The following is a 21,442-nucleotide window of genomic DNA, read 5'->3' as shown; positions in this document are numbered from 1 at the left end:
ATGCTGTGTGCACTGTCTAGTTCTCACCTGCATTTTGAAAAAATTTTCTTGTTACAAGCTGCTAGTCCATTTGAACAGGTGCATCTCTGTTATGTCTTGTCCTCCCAAAGTAGAAGCTTTCCATATAGTTTGTGCTTTTTTAAAAAGAATTACCTTCCCAGAGTTCTTTCAGTCTGAAGGCAGAGTTGTACCTCATCCACCTCTTCACTGTCTGAAATAGTTATGTTAGCTTAAACATTAATCTCTTTAAAAAACACCTTAGCAGGGCTGTTCCCAGCGCTTGGAAGTCTTCCCTGTGTCCTCCACAGTCCATAGTACCCTTTGGCACAGAACAAAAGTGGTTCCCCTTTCCCCTTCTACAGAATTAAAGATTTGGGGGCTTGGGTTTTTGTTTTTAATTTATTTAATCAAATAAACTAAAGTGTATTTGAAAACCTTCATGTACAAAGTTTTATACATTAACATACTTGAAAAATTACTCTTGAATTTTACATTACATGAGAACATTTTAATGAAGGAAAAGCATAATTAGCTTATGAGAGTCTTGCTTTGAAAATTGATTGTAAATTTAATAAAGGTTTTATATTAGGCTGATTTTTATTGTCAAAGTATGTATATCACTCTGAACTTTAGGTTAATTTCTACTGTTTGGGCCACCTTTCAGCATATTCCTTATGAAAGTTTGGGCTGCAATCTTTGTATGACCTCTGGGAAATTCTCTACTTGTTATCTTTTTCTTTATTGCAGGTTTCTGATGGAGTGTGAATGTGTTTCGTTTTTGTTCTTTGAGTTTTTTACTTCCAGGAGTCACTTATCAAAAAGCTTAGCTTTTCAGTTTTAGGGTGGGAGGGAAATCTAGGAAAATTCCATGTGTTTTAGTATTTTGGTATTTTTGAGAAACAAATTTACTCATGTTTTCTGGAATATTTGTGTCCTGAAACACACCCTCTTCCTGGAGCTGACCATACACCATTAAGATATTCCTTATTCATATTAGCAAATTTTTTTTAAAAGGCCACATTTAAAACAGTACTTCTTTGTGCATAATAGGTGTATTGAATTTAGTGTCATAAGATATTTTTCATATTTTGCTCTAGTTTTTCACAAGCAGAAATGGCTTGATCTTTTCTTTTTTCAAAACCCGTTAGAATGTTTAAAAATAAAGTCTTGAGTCTTAAGTCTTTGCTATTTGTGAAGACTAGGTTACCACATAGAAGGAACTAGATATTTCATTATGAAGGAAGCTGCCTATTCCTTTCCAATAAACTTCCTGTGATCTTACTTAGTCTGAGGGCATTATGAGAAATCTATTACACACTGACATAGAAATTCTTCAAGTTGACAGAAGAGACAGAATTCTCCCTACTTAACTAAGGGAAAAAGGTTTGTTGATTTGTCAGTTTTGACAAAAATCATACATTTGCACACTTTCAATCATTTTAGACCTTCAGCTGTGTACTATACTATGTGTATCCCATCGTCTTTCCAAAGTCTACTGGTCATAGTTGAATTGTTACCTGTTTCTGATTTTGATTTTAACAGTGGGCAATTTCTCAGTTACTTTAAAAAGGTAAACTTTGTATCAACATGATTTTCAAAGTTCTTAATAAAGTGTGGGGTTTTTTTTTTCTGTTGTTTTTTAATAGGTAATTTCTGTGGTTTAAAATTCAAAAGATACAAAAAGGTATACAGAAAGAAGTCTTCTTACCTTTGGTCCACAATCACCCTGGTCCTTTCCCTGGAGGCAGTGTTTGGAATATTTCCTTCACCATCAAATAAAAATAGTTCTAAATATTGTCATGAATTCTATTTAGTACGTTCATTAATTTCTGCTTATTTTTACAGAAGTGAATGGTGACTGGCAAAGAGCTGATGCTGTCTGGAATAAAATGCAAGAAGAAAATATTATTCCTCGTGGGAAGACATTAAGGTTATTAGCGGAAATCCTTAGGAACAGTAACCAAGAGGTTCCATTTGATGTACCTGAGGTAATTTGTTTTTAACTGTAAGCATAACAGATTTTATTGTTTGTCTATAACTTTAGGTTATAGATTAGCCCAGCTTTACACTGAAAAGGTCACTGTTGTGTTTACCACTTTTTGTTTAATTGAATAATTTTATTTTTAAGTTGTGGTATGAGGATGAAAAACATTCCCTGACTTCATCACCCTCACCTGTAGAAGTTAGTCTCCAGAAAGAGCTATTGAATGCCTGCCACAGGAAGAGAGACAAAGGTAAACGTGTACACTGGCGTCGTCTTTCTGATAGCAACATGGGATCTAAGCCCAACAAATTAGTAGTGATCTCGGATAGAGATGGAACTTAAATTGTATGTATTAATTATTTTCTTTCATTTTTTAAGTTAACAAAGACATTTTGGGACAATTGGGAAAATTTAAATATCGACTGAATAGTGGGTCATTAAGGAATCACTCATTTTATTAGATACAATAACAGCATTATGATTTATAGGAAAATGTCCTTAAATTTTGAGATCTGTAATGAAGTATTGAGAAATGGGGAAAAAACCAAGATTTCTGTAGTTTATTTTAAAGTGCTTAAGCCATAAAGAAAATGGTTAAACAAATCTGGCAAAATGTTAATTATTGGGTGTAGGTGATGGGTATATGGAGGGGGTTATTATACTATTCTTTATATTTTTCTGTACATTTGAAATTTTTCATAATAAAAACTAAAATAAGCGTGCATTTTTTTCAAAAATTACACTTTGAAAATAGCATTATCATTAATTTTTTGGCAAGTGTAATTGTTACATATTTTTACGTGAAAGCAAAAAATGATTAGGGCGTTAACCATCACACTAGTGTATGTTAAGCAGTATCTCGAGGTTGAAGGCAGGACATGAGCCCTGTTTCTTGCGTTTCTTCCCTTTCTTCAGTGATAAACTTTCCTGAAGGTATGCCTACCTCTATTGTGACTACTTTAAAATTTCTTTGACCATCTTGAACCCTCTGATACAAGCTTGCCTATCACATTCTAGATGTTTTCATTTAGACTTTGTTGTACTCTCCCCAGACATATATTACTTTTGTTTCCTTCATTTTTGTTAATTTTTCTCCATAGAATGCTACTGTTACCTTTAACTCCTCCAGTTTTTGTGTACATTTTCAAGTATGCTTTATGATAATTTAACCATTATGCAGCAGATTTTCTTTTCATTTTAGTATTGACAGTTTTGAGCTCCCTTCAGTAGAAAGTCATCAATTTAGAAATTTATAGAACCTTTTAATTTCTTTTTTTAATATTGTATTTTTAATTTAATTTTATTTATTTATTTATTTTTGGCTGCGTTGGGTCTTCGCTGGTGCGCACTGGCTTTTCTCTAGTTGTGGCAAGCGGGGGCTACTCTTCGTTGCGGCGCGCGGGCTTCTCATTGCGGTGGCTTCTCTTGATGCAGAGCACGGGCTCTAGGCGCGTGGGCTTCAGTAGTTGTGGCACGTGGGCTCAGTAGTTGTGGCTCGCCGGCTCTAGAGCGCAGGCTCAGTAGTTGTGGCACACGGGCTTAGTTGCTCCATGGCATATGGGATCTTCCTGGACCAGGGATCGAACCCGTGTCCCTTGCATTGGCAGGCAGATTCTTAACCACTGCGCCACCAGGGAAGTCCGAACCTTTTAATTCCTTAACTAGAAATTTTGTGACACTGACATAAAGTGTCTGAAGGAGGAATTAAGCTAAGCTCTTATGCTTTAATACTGCAGAGTAACTTTTTATTCTTTCTGAGTCATTTTCCTTTGTTGCATATTCAGTCTATATATCCTTGAGTCTTTCACCATGTATCTCTTAAACCTAAATATAAAGTTCATTATTATCAATACTATTTAAATATTCTAATGGAATTTTGATTTGATTGAAATGAATGTAAGGTTAGTGTATACTTCCTGTTTAAAGATTCCAAAGCTCCATATATTGCCTTTTTTGAATTGTTGTTTTATTTAAGTAAAAACATTTTAACCAGCTAACGAAATATAATGCAGTGTATATTATAAATGTAAAGATATACCCCTATTCTAGTTTTTTTTTAATTTTTTTAAAAATAAATTTATTTATTTATGGCTGTGTTGGGTCTTCATTGCTGCGCGCTGGCTTTATTTGCGGCGAGCGGGGGCTACACTTTGTTGCAGTGCACAGGCTTCTCATTGCAGTGGCTACTCTTGTTGCAGAGCATGGGCTCTAGGCACGCAGGCTTCAGTAGTTGTGGCTCGTGGGCTCTAGAGCGCAGGCTCAGTAGTTGTGGTGCACAGGCTTAGTTGCTCTGTGGCATGTGGGATCTTCCTGGAACAGGGCTCGAACCCGTGTCCCCTGCATTGGCAGGTGGATTGTTAACCACTGTGCCACCAGGGAAGTCCCCTATTCTAGTTTTAATATACAATTTACATTTATCTAGTTGGTTTCATTCTGTTAATTCTGCAGAGGCTTGAGTTACTTTTGTGTATATCTCAGAATTGAATTCTTGGCAAAATATGAATACTTTGAAAATTGAATTCAAGACTACAGTTTTAGAAAACCACTAGTAAGCTCTTCTAGGTTATTTTGTTACCTTAAATATTCAAATTGTACTTACTGTGTATTTTCATTCAGCCAAGTAGTGAACTATTATATACGCTTGTTGGGATGTAGCCAATAATTGCAGTACATCATAACTTCTAAGCTCTATTAAAAGGAAAATATATGCATTATGTACTGAATGATAGATTCTATCTTTTCTTAGTTAATATACAAATATTAAGATCATAACCTTTTTCTCTTGTTTTCTCTGAATTTAGCTTGAAAGTTAACTAAGTTTTTGATATTGTCACTTCAGCTTAATTGAAGGGCTTATTCAAACTCCCCTAACTTGTAAACACAAGCATAATTTCTGCTTGTTTAGAAACCTCTAAAGTAGCTCAGAATGTTCTTCTGAGCATTAATATCATGTTCATTCCTATTTGTGTGTTCTATATTTCTTTACATGGAGCTTTATATCCATAAAAGCTCTTACGTGATAGTTAGTTATGCCCCATCTTTATTGTGATTTGTTTATACACGCCAGAGTGTGGATTGTGGTTTCAGTTGGATGTTTATAGCCAGGCAATTTTATTTCAGAAAAGTAAGTGACTGAGAAGTGTAGTTACTTCTCTTTTGGTAACATCTTTTCATTCACTGACAGTTATTGTGAACAAGTGAAATAAAACTGTTAATCAGTCAAACAAATGTTGCTTAGTTTACTTGTTAGATATCTGTATATTTGAAAATTGTATGTTTTTGTGTAAGTCCTGTCGTAGCCAAATAATTTGATCTCCTAATTTTAGAATTATAGGCTATACTCACTTTAGTGCTGTTGTGTTGAAGTGTTAAACACAGTAACCACCCACTTATAAAGATCGCTTTAAAGTGAATCTTTTGCTCCCCTCAATCTAAATTATACCCCTGGTTTATTTGGACTTTAACACACATTTTGCAATTTATTTTGAAACTGGAAACTGGGATCATCTTTTGATAAACAAATTCGGAAGAGCTCTTTTTCGTTTTTATTGGCATGAAAATTATTGACTTTAGAGAGCTAGTATGAAAAATAATTTTAAAATGAAGCCCTTTCTGGTACCATCCATCTGGATTAAGTAGTAGTTTTCATAACTGTCACTTTGTTTTTTAAAGATTGGAAGAGTGATAACATCTGCTTGCTTGGTCAGTGTGTGTGTCTCTGTAGAGTGGTATAGTGAGTGAGTATTAAAAGAAGCAGAAATATGGGGGTTTGGGGCTTTGTTCTAGGGCTTTTCCCCCTCCTTTTTTGCCATTTCAGAATAATGTCATCTCATTTTTTGTTGTTTTTTTCCTTCATAGATGCATTTAATATTTTCCTGAAAGGGAAAAAGCAAAACATTGTGTTCAATAGTGAAACTTATGCCAGTCTTATAAACTTACTGTTGATGAAGGATAATCCTACACAAGCAATGCAAGTGAAAGATTTGTAAGTATTAGTTCATCTATTAAACCTCACACTTAAAACAAAATATCAACTATCACTAGGATTTTTCTAATGATGTATTGTGGTAGCAGTTGCTTAATTGTCTTCAACTAGTCACAAAAATTATATGAAATGGTTTTCTAATTTTATGGGGGTTTTTAACCTACAAAAAATATAACTTTTATTGGCCCTGCACACTGCAGTATATTTTATTTTACCTTATGTAACCTCACAGCTCATGTATTCTATTAATATGTAGAAAAGTAGTTTTTTAAATCATATTCTGTTTCTTGTTCAGCAACTCGATCTGTGTACCTTTTATGGTGGAAGCAGCCTGATACATGAAGACACCAAGGGCTTTGAACTTAGGCAAGGGTTTGAATCTTACTTGAAAGCTCGTGGGAAAATTTCCTCCTATCTCTGAGCCTCAGTTTTTCTTCTGTATAATGAGTAGATGATAATAAACCTTACATTAATGATTTCTTCTAGTTATTGAAGGAGATATAGTGAAGTAGAGAAAATATATGGTACTCAATACATTTTAAATACCTTTTCTCTTTCCCCTTCTTGTTTTGTAATCTGTTTAGTGGTGTTGGTGTTAGTGGCGGTAGTGGTTTTGTCTCTGGCTAGTTCCCTAGAGTAAAATACTTTGTTAATCAGAACGAGAATAAAGTTTTCTTCCCTGGTGTTGTGTCAGTTAACTGACTCTGTTGTCTTATCCCCAAGGAGTTACCTTCAAAAGTTAAGTAATTAATCAGAAAGGGCCTAGAAAGGAGAAGATCAAGGTCACCTGCTCTGGAAGGTACACCTGTCCTGTTGATGAGTCAATAGCTTTATTTTCAATGGCAAAGGTCAGCCTTTTCCTAGTATATTGTAAGTTTTGAAATAATCTCTCCTGGCTAACTTTTGGCCTTCAAAATTTTTAAGTCGCAGCACTTTTGGAATATTAGAATCCTGAATAGAAAATGGGTGTTTGCCATTCTTGGAATTCACTGGAAAACCTGGCTTTCATATTAGTGTTATGTTAAACTTATGCACCATAGGGCCGTGTTTACTGTTTATGTTTCAGTACATTTTGAAAAATACGTTGTGTATGACTGTACTTGTCTGTGGGAATATATCTGTATCTATTGACATATACACACACACACAGTATATATATATATTCATATATATACATATAAGTACTATATATATATGGATACATACATACACCATATATATCTATGATCTTGAATCACTTGTATGTCTTGATATAGGACAGTCACACTGAGACTTTTAAGTTCAGGTTTTTAATGCATTGTGTCTCATTTGTGTTTTTACTCAGTTGCTAATTAAATTATCTATCTCTGGAATACTCAGTACATCCTCAATTAGTGACTTGGAAAATGTGACATTGAACAACATCCTGTCATCTATAACCATTGAAGTCATCCAGGAGGTGCAGGTTTTTTCCTACAGTTACTTTTCTTGGAAAATTATTATCTAAACACTATCCACAATTATCAAAGGTGTTTTGAAGCAACAGTGATTTGGGAGGAAAGGGTGGCAGAAAAAAGAGAGGAACATTTTGTGTTGAGAATTGGGTATGATTAACTGAGGAGATGGAAGCAAAGAAGGAACTTTTTCAAAAGTCTTTTAATCCTGAGGTTGGTCACAAAGACCTCTGAAATACTTCCCAAAAGTACAGATTATAATTCTTTCATTTTAATTGGGCTTGTTCTAGAATGGTGAGCCTCACATTCTGGTAGCATAAACAGATAACCCACCGCCCACCCCAAAGGTTCTGACTCACCTGATCTGGCGTGGGGCCCAGAAATCTGCGTTTTACTAAACACCCCAGGTGAGTCAAGAATGACGTCTTAAACATTTTGATCACATACCATTTATCAGTGAGCTGTACTACTGTAAGTATATGATATGTAAGTGTATTATAGAACATACTCCAAAAATAGCAGTTTTTTGGAGAATAAGATTTAAAAATAGAAACTTAAACATTTTCTTGCCTCACCCTAGAGCATTCACACAGTGTGCATACCTCTTGCTGAAGACCCCTGATCTAGAGTAGTTTTTCAAATTGCATTTATAACCTGTTAGTGGATCATGGACTCTATTTAGTGGGGCAGAATCAACATCTTTTTTAGTGAAATAGAATAGAAAATATCAAAACATTCCATGTAGTAAAGATACTTTGTGAACGTTTGCTTTCAGTTATATGTGCATCTGTATATCAATGTGCTGGTATGTACCGTAAAACATCTTACTATGTCTGAGTGAGAATCTTGATCAAACAAGTGTGAAAGCTGTTGACCTAGAAGATGGTTATAAGCACAGCCCTTCTATTTACACTTATGTCCACAACCTGTAAAATGTAGGTTCATCTTCTTTCCTTCCCTCCCTCTCTAGATGTTCATGAAACCTTTCTGTACTCCTGAGGTTACTTTTATCTTCCCTGTGTTATCCTTCCGGGAGTGTTTTGTAGCTGCCTTCCCCATGTAGTTGTGTGGGCCCAAAGAGAATCCTAGATGCCAAGCTTTAGAATGCCCAGAGGCACTTAATCTGGGGATCTGTGCACATCCTTTTCCTTGAACCAATAAAACGTTATATCTGACTATGAAGAATCGTATCTTGGGTTAGATCTACATTGGGTACTTTTGAAAATAACTCTGGACTGGGAATTCAGAAGCGGAAGTTAGAGTTCCAGTTCTCTGTTACTGAAGGAATGTCATATAACTTCTCTGGATTTATTTCCTGGTTCCAGCGTTGCCAATGTTCCACTAGGTCATCTCTTCCCCTTCTGGCTCTGCATCAGTGATCAGAATGAAAAACAGTTGTTGCTTTTTTTTTTAGAGGCATCTTTATTGTAATATGGTGTGACCAAATGAGCTACTGTAATAAGTGGTGGTACCCCCAGTATTATTCTGGCACTACTACTCTCATATTACTCTATAAATAGCAGTCTATTACAGTTACCTACATGATGCCACCTGTTCAATCTTAAGAGCAGTTGTTTTCCCTGTGAACTAATGCAGTCTTTGTTTTTGCTGTACCTTTGCTGTCTCTAATGTGTTGCAGATTCACTTGACTACTAGTGAGATTTCTGCAGTTTTATTAAGAAGGTTATTTAACCTTCCCAACAAGTAATGGAACCTCAAAAGTAACAGATGCCTTTAAAATTTTTGAAAGAAAAAAAGAAAGAATGACTTTCTTTCATTTTTAGTTAGAATTACAACATTTCCTCGTGTTTCAAAATAAAAATTTAGGTATAGTGAATTCTTTCAAGGGAGGGGAACTGCTTATCCGTAGAGCAGTAATGGTTATAAATTGTTATTTTAAACCTCTGTTAACACTGAACTGTATTCTTAGGAAACTTGAGAATCATGTGGTGATTAGCTCTGCTTTATCTTTCAAGAATAGCACTTCATTTTCTCTTGTTCCTACTAGCTTCTTATTTTATTCTGTCTAAAAATAATGCTAAATTAATAACTGATGGTTTTTACTGGATTGGCCAGTTTTTGTTTTCCAAAGTAAGATAAATTCTAATCACTGCCTAATGTCCTATGTGCGTGTTATATAAGTACAATCCATAGACCAGTCATAGCTCTGAAATCTCTAATATGAAACTTTCCATGTGATACTATCTTCTTTGGTTAAGACAGAGTAATTTTTGCAGTTGATTGTAAGTTAAAAGATTGATACCCCTTCACTCTGCAATTTTTTTCCCTTTATTTTAGCAGTTCTGAAAATGAAAAGAAAATGTCTGGAATTCTGTGCTGTCCAGTCCAGTAGCCACTAGCCATAAGTGCCCACTTAAATTTAAATTATTAAAATTAAATATAATTAAAGTTTCCATTCCTCCATCACAGTAGCCAGGTAGCCACATGTAGCTGGTGGCTACCCTCTTGGACAGCATGGATAAAGAATATTCTCATCATCACAGGAAGTTTGATTTGACATCTCTGTACTAGATTTTTTTCCAAAAGGAAAGATCAAAATTATGAGTCAGAAGTAAACTTCTCTTATTTTATTGTATGAATGAGCCCACTGCAAAATCACCAGTACCTTCTGTAGTTTTTCTCCCTTTGCCAGTTTGGAATATATTTTGGTTGTGATTGGTCAGTTTCTACATATGTAAAACATGTATATGTTCAGCATGTAATAGAGGTGGGGAGAGTTTTCTTCCTATTTATCCTCACTTTCAAATGTGTATTGAATGCACACCTTCTTGAGATAGGAAGAGATTATTAAAAGAAAAATGTTCTGTGTTTTGAGATTTTCAAAAGGTTTGACAATCAAGTGTGATGTCAAGTTTTGCTACCTTATGGTTTTAATGAATTTTAGGAAATATTTTCAAGTAAATATGGTATAATACATGTAATAATGTTGGCATAAAAAGTGAGCTTAATTTTGATAGTGTCTCCTTGTTTATTTAATCATGCTAACGATTGAGAAAGTAAATCCTTTATTTTCTGCAGTTTATAGTCTCCTGTATGAGTTTTTGACTTAGGAGCTTTGACAGATGGGATAAAGGAAAAAAGTCAAACTGAGCAGTGGGTGCTTTGGTGGGATTAAGAGGATCATTCGGGGGATAAGAAAATCCTTCCCCCAGGGAAAGTAGGGGGGAACCTCAGAGGCTGAAAGTGACTGAGAGGATGGGCACGTCACGGTGTCTTTGGAGGATTTTCTTGGGATTGACGAGAATAATTTAGCAGTGACCCTGCTTTTCTCGCAATCTGCTCAACTTAGATGTTCATGTCGGTAGGCCGAGGTTTTTGGCAGCAAGATCATCACTGAGCTTGATAAGGCAAATGGCAGCAATTGCTTTTGCTCCTTTTGACCTGTGGAGATTTCCTAATCGGGAGATAAACCCTAGGGGCATTAAGGATGCTGAAATTTCATCACAGGAGATATGCAAACAGTGTAGCAAACAGAAATCATCTCTGGCTAGAGTATTTCTTCTTCTTCTTCTTTTTCTTTTTCTTTTTTCTTTTTTCTTTTTTTTTTAATTATGTAGGTTTTAGTCATAAGAAAAGCGAGTTTTTGCTCTTGAGTTTTAAAAAGTTGGGGGGTTTCAAATTTAAGGCTGGGACAAGATTGTATGAAATTTTACATTTTAATGTAGCAGTGGTTTTAGTTCTGCAGTATATTCACCTTTAAAAATTGTGTGTATCTAGATGACAGAAATTTGAAAATTAATCAACCAAATGATACGGTGTTAGTAATATGCTTTAGTTTATATTTAAAATATAAAGTGCTGAAAATAAATGCTCATTTTTGTTGCCGAAAGAATAGTTTTACATTTTATAATTATGGTGAGTGTAGAAAAAAGAGGAAAAAGTATCCAGCTTAGGATACAGCAGAACAATGCAGGGCATGCAGTTATTTTAGTCATCTAATATGTCAGCATTCAAGAATCTGAACCGATTGTTTAAAAAAAATCTTGTACTTTGTTTCTTTTGTTGCTCATTTCCAACTTTGTCATCTGTCAGAATGTAAAAAAAAATTATCCTTCTATAACCATTGACAGGATAACACAAAAGCTGTCTCCAGGTCGATATTTTGCAGCAATATTTTTAACATACGAACAGTAGTTTTTATAATTTCACCTTGGTGCTCAACCATTTATTATCGTATCAGAAGCATGTCAGTAATTCCTTTCTAAATGTCTGCTTCTTTTAGCGCTGAGACCCACATCAAGGGCTTCACACTGAACGATGCTGCCAACAGCCTCCTCATCATAACGCAAGTTAGGCGGGATTATTTGAAAGGTATGTCACAATGCTTGACCTTTACGTCACATTAATGCCTCTGCAGATTTTTCTTGTAACGCCCTTCGAATACTTGGATAAAGGAGTCCATTTAGCAAATTACCTGCTTATCAAGAGCCTTTTGTGGTAGCTGAGAGACGTAAATTACTGTACATGCATTTATAATACAGCTTGAATATGAATGTACTTGTCATTTGACCACTTAGTCCAGTTTCCATTCCATTTAACACAAGATGGGTTTTCTTAAGATGAATCACAGCTCTTCAGACATGCAAAATTTGTGTTCCAGAAGGAGAGAAAGTACAGGCTTTCAAGTGCGTTAAAATTCACAGCACAAGTCATTTTGCTTTGGAAATTAACATACTTTAGAGCATCTGAAACAATTCCCAGCAGTTGTTTCTTGCATATTGTGTTGGTTGTATGTGAGTTAGCAAATGAGTTAAATTGAGTGTTAAATGTGTGGGATTGTGCACCAAATGATTATAATATTGATTTTTAAAACTGAATCTAATACTTTTTTAATAGTTCATAATACCAACAGCAGTAAGATACGGTGTTTGTTTGGAGTTTCGAGTTTTTGAATTAAGAGGATAACACCAGAAAAATGTGGAGATGACTTTGGGGAGGGTTGGGATGAGGCCATTTGTTTGGTAGAGGCTGTTTATGGGTTTGCAGAGGGATGGATTTGGATCGGATGGTCTTATGAATGAGCTCCCAAGGGGAAAAATGATGAATCTCTTAAATTTAGATAAGCATCTTTCCACATTTAATTTTACATTTGAATTTTAGTCGATACAGTAACACCATGATTTTGCTGATACAACAAAACACACTTAGGAACTCTTTAAGGAAGGTTGAAACAGCTCTTTAACCGTTAAATATGTTGCCTAGTTTCTTCCTCACTCTGTATATACTCCTCACTTGCATGCTTATAAAATAATTTCACATCTCTGAAAGTTGCTGTCTAATTGTGCAGCTTTAATGTTGCCTGTAATGCCTAGAGGTATTGGTCTTTGGACGTCTTCCTAATTGGTTAGGACTGAATATGTAAGTGATGATTTCTGCCTATGCAAAATTGCTGCCTCAGTATTCTACAGGCAGGACCAGTCTGTTAGACAGCCTTCAGTCATAATTGAGTGTTGTAGGGCTTGCTATTAAAACTTTAAAAGCTTTCATTTTCTTTGCAATAGAAGAGGCTTTTTGGCAAGTAGATATTTAAAAACAATTTTTTTCTACTTTTTAAAATTTTATTTTATTTTTTGGCCGTGACACACGGCATGTGGAATCTTAGTTCCCTGACCAGGGATCGAACCCGTGCCCCCTGCAGTGGAAGAGTGGAGTCTTAACCACTGGACCTCCATGGAAGTCCCTGATAAACAATTTTAAAACGTTGAAAAATTAAACTCGCTCCCTATATAAATAAGCTCATTTTTGTAAATGACATTTTGTAGACATGGAGATCAGAATAAAATACTTTTTTAATTTCAAGGGGTTAATTCTTGAGCTGAATCTGATCAGTGTTTAACTTGACTGCTATCCCACTTGTATGTTAGGTACCCTGTGAAGACAACAAGAAACTATGATATAATTTCACATCTGTTTTCAGCTGTTCACCTGGAGGTTGGTTGAGAGCAGAAGCTATGAACCCACCTCCCAATGCCTCGCCACGGACTAACCTACTGTGGTCATTGTCAAGGATGGGAATGCTGTTGGCACTATCCACATCTCCTTATTTTGCTCCATGGCTGACTAGAGCTCCCAATTAAAAAAAAAAAATTCAGGTTGCTTTTTCTCAATTCCATCTAAAGCAGGCAGAAAAATAAAGCCAGTTCAAATGCTGTTCTGGAATATTAATAACTGATACATCATACCTTTGCAATATAATCAATATTACTAGTAAATTAGGTGACAGTGTGATAAGGACTCAGGGGGAGGGGTGTGGATGGATACTGCTTTTGGTGTCCCGTAAATCATGAACTGTCCAGAAGGCCAGCCCTGTATGGGAATATGATTTCGGTTCCAAGGTCCCATGCTCCCTTTGCATAGACATAAAATGATCTCTTCTCCTCTATCCTCCACTCTTTCACACACACATGCACCCATAGATGCAGGCTCTGGGGTGGTTAGATTCTTGGGTTGGTATCTAACAGTATGACCTTGGGGAAATTATTTAAATTATCTGTGCCTCAGTTTCCCACATATAAATTTGGTACTTACCTCAGAGGGTAGTTGTGAGTGTGACTGCTTAATACTGTGTCTGGCATGTAGTAAGTGCTCAACAAATGTAGTAAAAGCTCAGTAAATGCGAGTTACTGTCATCACCATTGTTATCTTATTTTTGTTGCCATTTGATCCACTGGTGTGGGAAGATCCTTCCTGGCTGACAATATTCTTGGCTAATAAAAATATTCCATATTATCTGTGTATGACCACCAGTTAAGATTTTATCAAGTTTATTTTCTATAGATAATATTATTAAAGTAGTATAAATAACATTTTTTGTTTCCTGTATGTTCGTGTGTATTTATAAAATTTTATTGAATATGCCTTTTAAACTGCCTATTTTCCCTTTTCCCCGTTTGAGAATCACTGGTTTAGAATGTAGATTTGGAGTAATAATAAATTGTTTATTCAGTAATAAATACTTAAATTCATGATGTCTTTTACTGTATCACTTTTAATAGAGTGTTTAATTATTACCCTTTCCCCATTCTCTGTTAAAGATAGACTGTTATTTGGAAAGCTGCTTTGAGGGTCTTAGTTTTGTGTAGGTTACACTGCTTTAATTTCTATAGAGCCATGAAGTTTTCTTTGGTAGCAGTGATTGTTGTGCTAAGTATTACATTTTCCCTGCAGTCCACCACTTTATTTAATATAATGATTTTGCTACCCTGGCACTTAAATCAGTAAATCAGAAGGATATTCCATATTTATCCATAATCACATACTTGTAAGTATGATACTTTAAAAAAAAAAAAAAAACAAAAGAAACTCCTGAGGGGTTTCTCCCTGGGAATCTGATGAGCTTTATTTTCTCCGAAAAATCAGTGTAAGAAAATATCTGCAAGATATGTAATCGTGTAAAATAAATTTGTTAGTGTGTAAGTTGAATGTTCCAGTTTGGCTGCTCTTCTTGTATGATCAGTCCTTTTTGGATTAGAAAGAGACATTGTTTTCAAGAAAGAATCTTTGCGGTATTAGAAGATTTTGATAATCATGAATCTTTTGAGTGTAATAAAATCTGGGAAAGTATGAATGTGGGTAGAGGTTACATACTTTTGGAAGGTCTTTATTTTTTAAAATTTTTCCTTATTTATATTTCTCTGAACTTGTCGACTTCTTTGAGATTAGTCACTAAATGTTATCCCTGAATGGAATCCACATTCTGTCAGTAACATCTGCATTTTCTCTGTGACTTAAAGAAGAAATTTCTCTGGTCTCTGACATCTTACAGTCAAATAAATCTTTATTTTTTTTTTTTAGGTTTCTCATAAAGTATTAATATTTTCTGTAATATAGAATAAATTATTCATAGCTTTTTGTGTATAGACATTTGGTGCTCATATTTAAAAGCTAGTTTTCAAAACACATTAAAGTCAGTACGGTTCATATAAGAAAAGCTCTGTCACCTGCTCTTCTATTGTAGATGCTCTAACAACACTAAAAACAGCCTTGGATCTGGAGCAGATACCTTCTAGGGTAGCAGTGACCCGCCTTATTCAGGCATGTGCCTTGAAGGGTGATACAGAAAGCATACAAGACATTCAGAAGTTGGTAAATGGACTGGAAGATTCAATTGGACTTTCCCGTATGGTTTTCATCAATAACATTGCTTTGGCACAAATAAAGAAGTGAGTATTTGCGAGCTTTCTTTTTCTCCATTGGCTACTGGAAGGAACGTTATCTCAAATCCCACCTTTTAAAAAACTAGGGTATTAGAAACCGTATCAACTACAGAGGAAGTATTGATGCCAGTTGCTGATTATTCTATAGCTATCAGGGAATAATTATATGTTAACAAAATATGTTTTAGCTTTAAATTAAATCTTAAACAACATTTATCAAAATTTTCAAATTCATAAAACTTGCTTCACGGTTGGTAACTTTTCTCATTCATACATTCCAGGCCCTTGTTGAAACACTTGGTTGCAAAAGTGAAAAATAAGTTCATTTGAATGTCAGCAACACTTGAAGGTGACACTCTACCAGAACATAGTGAAACGGAAGGCCCAGCAAGCTTGTTAAAAATACACATTTCCATCTTCCCCACCCTCCTACCCATCCACCCCTGTCAACACACATCCACACAAAGGGAGGTATTTAGAGATGATTCTCATGCCACCATTTCTAGATTCCTTGTTGAGAATCACTACTGTAGAAGTAAATAAGAACTAGATTTTTATTAACCTCAGTAGCAAAGTTAAAGATTCATGGGGGGTAATTATGGAATTGACATTTTTCATGCTTTTAGAAAAAAATGTTCTTTAGCAGTTAATCCTACATACATTTAATGGGTTGTGATATGAAAATGTCATGTTGGTTTTTACAGGGGTTTTTGTTCCTCTTTCTTTGGGCAGAGAAGAGGTTTTGTTTTGTTTTTCACCCTTTTAAAACTATTTCCCCAGATAGAACTTTAAACTTTTCCTTTAATAAGAAAATGTGATTATTTTAAGTTAGAAGATCCAGAAAATTATCCAAGTCTTTGTTGCTGCACACGGGCTTTCTCTAGTTGTGGCGAGCAGGGGCTACTCTTTTTTTTTTTTTTAATTTTTTTATTTATTTATTTATTTATTTTTGGCTGTGTTGGGTCTTCGTTTCTGTGCGAGGGCTTTCTCTAGTTGCGGCAAGTGGAGGCCACTCTTCATTGCGGTGCGCGGGCCTCTCACTATCGCGGCCTCTCTTGTTGCGGAGCACAGGCTCCAGACGCGCAGGCTCAGTAATTGTGGCTCACGGGCCCATTTGCTCCGTGGCATGTGGGATCTTCCCAGACCAGGGCTCGAACCCATGTCCCCTGCATTGGCAGGCAGATTCTCAACCACTGCGCCACCAGGGAAGCCCGGTGGCTTCTCTTGTTGCGGAGCATGGGCTCTAGGCACACGGGCTTCAGTAGTTGTGGCACGCAGGCTTCAGTAGTTGTGGCTCACAGGCTCTAGAGCACAGTCTCAGTAGTTGTGGCGAACGGGCTTAGTTGCTCGGCAGCATGTGGGATCTTCCCGGCCCAGGGCTCGAACCCGTGTCCCCTGCATTGGCAGGCAGATTCTTAACCACTGCGCCACCAGGAAGCCCCTGGATGAAATTTTAAATGTTACCATACAAACAGAGTTTTATATGAGGCCGAGAATATGTTTTTATTCACTATTAAATAATTCTCTAACTAAAACCCGTAAGAAAAATTTATTGTAATGGCGTACTCATTTTTAGAGAATTCTTGTTTTAGGTAATAATTCCAACATAAAATTGATTATTTGGATTTCGAGTGCCATATCATAACTAAAGTATCAATTAAAGAGCACCTTAACCAAAAAGATAGTCATAAAGATAATTTTTTATCATAACTTGTTACGTAAGGCCATGTAATTAATTTTTTAAAATAAAAAGTGTGAAGATACTTTTTTCTGAGAATTTTAGTATAAATTGAATATTTTTCAAATGTTATATATTACCTGACAAAAACAAATTGTAGTGACTGTGGGTTGAGAGACATGAAAATATACCTTTTGAAGACATCATCAGCATTTTTTTTTCATCAGCATTTTTAAGAATCCTGAGATGTAATACATTATCTTTACTTCATGCGGTAGTGACCAGTGCAGATTATAATGCCAGAGTTACATAGCATTTAAACAAGTTTTCATTTTACATCCAAACAGCTGCAGAATCAAATCTTTGAGATACAATAATTTTTTAAGTTACCGTCTTTAATTCTTACTCTATATAGTTGTTTGATCTTGTCTCTAGAGCAGTTTTTTAAAATAAGCAGCTACTTCAGTTACTGTAGCATGAAGCACCCGGTGATTGCTTTTGCCACCTAAATGTGATTGGGTTCAACTTGCATAGTGTTTTTTATCTGGTTAATTGTAAATATATTTCCTTTTTTTCCTAAAGTGCTTGCATGTGTGAATCCCAAAGTGCTCATACTGAAACTGCCTGCAATATTAATACTAAAGCAAATATTTCCTTATAATTTATTTTACTTTCTTTTACAGCAATAACATAGATGGTGCAATAGAAAACATTGAAAATATGGTTACTTCAGGGAACCAAACCATGGAACCTCAGTACTTTGGCTTGGCATACTTATTCCGAAAAGTCATAGAGGAGCAGTTGGAACCAGCACTTGAAAAGAGTAAGTTAGCTGTTCTAGCCAAAGAACACAGAAGCACTTTTTCTCTCTAGTGAGTCTGGACTGACTTTCTTTGGTGGATGAGTTAGTTATACCACTGTTTAAATGAAAGATTTTTCTTACCTGTCATTTTTTTCAGTAAGCATCATGGCGGAGAGATTGGCCAATCAGTTTGCAATTTACAAACCTGTCACCGATCTTTTCCTTCAGCTTGTGGATTCAGGCAAGGTGGATGATGCCAGAGCTCTCCTACAGGTAATGACCCACCACACATGGAGCAGTGGGGCTTGTGGCTTGTGAGAAGTCAGTTGAGAAATTACTAGACTCAGGTGTGTGGTAGAATACCGGAAATGAAGTGTGGTGCTGCCTGCACATTTAAATTTGAACGTGAATCAAGGTTACATGACAGGGGACTGGATTGTAAGTTACAGGTTGCTGGTTTTAAAGATGCTAAATCGGACTAGAAATGTCTTTAGATTTGAGTGGGGGTGGGGGAAGACATGTTTTGCCAAAATGATTTAAAGACAAATGTTTCTGTGCAGATAGGTAATGCAAAGCAATTCCTTTGATTTCCTAGTTTAATTTCTCTAGCGCTCTATAAATACCGTGCATCGCCATGGCAACACAGTTTGCAAACAAAAAGTAGGAAATGTTTGCTTTTCAAGTACAGCTTTTCTTGAATACTCAAACATTCTCAGTGCCTTATTCAAGATTTATTAAGAATTTGCTTTCTATTCACTTGTGTGTCACAGACACATTAAATGACAAATGCAGGTCTCTGTGGCCCGCACTCTCTCAGTTAAATTAGCAATCTTCAGGGAAGGAGACAACTGCATTCATGCCATTTTAACAGCACTAAATATAAAGCCGCGCGCCAAGTGCCGAGAGAACGGTGGGTGATCGTAGCTGCCACTGGTAATGTACACAAACAGGCACCGCCGGGGAGCCCCTTCCCAGCAGGTGGCAGTCAAACAGTCACCGTGATCCCGCCAACGGCTGTGTTTGTATAGACTCCCTGTGTCAAATTGAGGCCTGGGACCAATTTCTGGTAGTAAATAGTATTATATTCACTTAACGTTTTTGCAAGCTGCAGCACCTCTTAAGTAGTAGATAGGGAAGGTAAAACTGTACTCATTTGCTGGAGCTCTACTTTTGATTCTTAAAGTTCATGTAGTTTGACAGTAGAATCCAAGCCATTTTTTAAAGGAATTCCTGAGAAATTTCTCTGTGTTAACATTTTTGTAAAAAGTGTAAATTGGCACTGCCTCTAAGGCTTTTTTACTTTTGTTCCGGGAGAGAGAGAAATGCTAGTTAGTTGAGAATTTTCTTGTTTGGTTTGGTATGTTTACCTTTTATCTTGAAAAGAATAAATTCCAATGCTTTATGTTTGTGTGTACATACCTAAGTGTACCCACTCAGGGTATATGCATGTCTAGCTGGACGTGTGATAGTATTCATTCAGCTTTAACACATTATTGTGATAGCTCTTTAGGAAGTCACACTTGGTATTTCATTTACCAGCTTGTTGATCAAGGCTCTTCTTAGCGAGCAGTCCAGAGTGGGAGACAGTGGGGATGTGGCAGCCGCCTTCAGAGCTGCATGTACCCACAGTGGCCTGTCAAGGGCTCTTGGCGACAGCCGAGTGTTGCTGTAACAGCTGTCTTTTCGTTTTTATCCCTTCAGTAGACTGAGGTTTCAGATGATAAACCCTTTACCCATTCTTTACCTGCTTGTCAAACAGTAAAAGATTATTCTTGCTGTAGTGAAAAATACTTTATTCACAGATGTCGAAAGCATCAGTTTATAGTGTAAATGTTCTGTGTGTCCCCAAAAGTTCTTTTTATACTAGTCATTTTAGTATTGACAGTGTTTTAAAGCTTTGAAAGAGCAATGTGCTTTTAGAAACTTAAGAGAATGACATCTGTGATGAGTGTAAACTAAAATAATGTCTTGCCATATTTGATTTTACTGTAGCATCTAAGATGGGATAGACACTTGATTTATCTGGTCTGTCATATAAACTTTTTTTTTTTTTGAGTTTAACTTTTGTCTCTTTCTCAAGCACTGGCTGTCTATCGCAATGAAAGCCTTTTATAAAATAGAGAGATTGAAATCAGTCCTTTTGTATGCATAAGTGTAGGTAATTATACTTTAAAGAGAACTTGCTTTGTACATTTTAATTTTTATAAAGAAACGAGCAGTTATCTCCCTGACACCTTATTAAATGTATAATTAACCTTATGATCCCTAGCTCACTTGTGAATGCTTGGCAGTATAATTGGAGGGGAATAGTGTTTCTTTTTTCCCTCTTTCTTTGCAGTCCTAAACCTCATTCTGTGGTTGTGGAAGCGTTGGTTGAATTTTTCCCTTTGCTTTTTAAACAGACCTTATACTTGCAGCGCCAAGGACAACATGCACGAAAGCCTGGCCTAGCTTGCACTTGTTTTCTTTTTTCTTGCCTTAAAAAACATTGGTCGACTGTTAGACCTTCCTATTGGTAATGATACATTACTGTATTATTGTGAACTTTCTTAACTGGAAATATTCACCTTTGTCTGCTTGTTTATCAAAAACCTTCACTTACCAAATAATGTTTCAATTTTTAGAGATGTGGTGCAATTGCTGAACAAACCCCAATTTTCTTGGTGTTCTGTATTAGGAATTCTCGGAGACCCGGAAAGGTACGGTGCTATTGTACTTGCTGACAAATCAATAATGCTATGAGCTAGTCTTGTTCAAAGGTATTGAGTATCATGTAAGAGCTTGTCAGTTCAGGACCTTTTCTAAAAATACTATAGAGATTCAACACTTGCTGGCCTGTGCTTGTTTACTTCTTTAGATGTTGATGCAGAGTCAGTTCTGGCTCCTTGGTTGTATTGGAAATGCAAAACAAGTTCATGCAGTGAATTCTCTATCCTTGTAGTTATGCATTGAGCCCCAAGGAAGGGCCCTTAGAAATGTAAGAAACGAATCCTATAGCTTGGGTCACTGGGTAAGTTTCACAGTGCAGAAGCACTGCTGAGGGAGACACCTACTGCAGAGTGTCTCCTGTCAGGTGGCTCAGGTAGAAACCATGAGGTAGATGAACCCGTTAGCTTTAAAACTGGTATGTGCCACGGATTCATGTTCTCAGTTTGTACAGTTACCTTATTTACACTAAAAAGTATGTGTGTATGTGTGAAACAGAGCCAAGTCTTATTTTTGATGTTTTAAAAAAAAAAAAAAGGATAAAAGCATATTTCAAAAATTTTTTTTAGATTCGATTTTACATGGTGAGTGGGCACCAGAAACCCTGTTCTTAGTTTATTTGGGCATATTATGAAGTTTTAAACTGAGCACCAATTGTAATGTTTGTTTTATGTGAA

General features: G+C 36.0%; 1 protein-coding gene across 1 annotated transcript in view; it reads left to right on the top strand.

Annotated features, from left to right (window-relative positions):
- Positions 1-21,442, top strand: part of LRPPRC (leucine rich pentatricopeptide repeat containing) — a 110,371-nt gene that overhangs the window by 84,473 nt on the left and 4,456 nt on the right. The window contains exons 28-35 of the mRNA XM_061210707.1: positions 1,846-1,988; positions 2,129-2,234; positions 5,843-5,969; positions 11,646-11,734; positions 15,381-15,585; positions 17,941-18,080; positions 18,217-18,332; positions 20,684-20,758. Coding sequence (XP_061066690.1) covers positions 1,846-1,988; positions 2,129-2,234; positions 5,843-5,969; positions 11,646-11,734; positions 15,381-15,585; positions 17,941-18,080; positions 18,217-18,332; positions 20,684-20,758 — 1,001 coding nt within the window. The remainder of the gene's footprint in view (positions 1-1,845; positions 1,989-2,128; positions 2,235-5,842; positions 5,970-11,645; positions 11,735-15,380; positions 15,586-17,940; positions 18,081-18,216; positions 18,333-20,683; positions 20,759-21,442) is intronic.

Source organism: Eubalaena glacialis, chromosome 14 (assembly GCF_028564815.1).
Source record: "Eubalaena glacialis isolate mEubGla1 chromosome 14, mEubGla1.1.hap2.+ XY, whole genome shotgun sequence".
Classification (NCBI taxonomy): domain Eukaryota; kingdom Metazoa; phylum Chordata; class Mammalia; order Artiodactyla; family Balaenidae; genus Eubalaena; species Eubalaena glacialis.
Note: the sequence above shows the minus strand (reverse complement) of the source record. Positions and strands in the feature narration are given on the sequence as shown.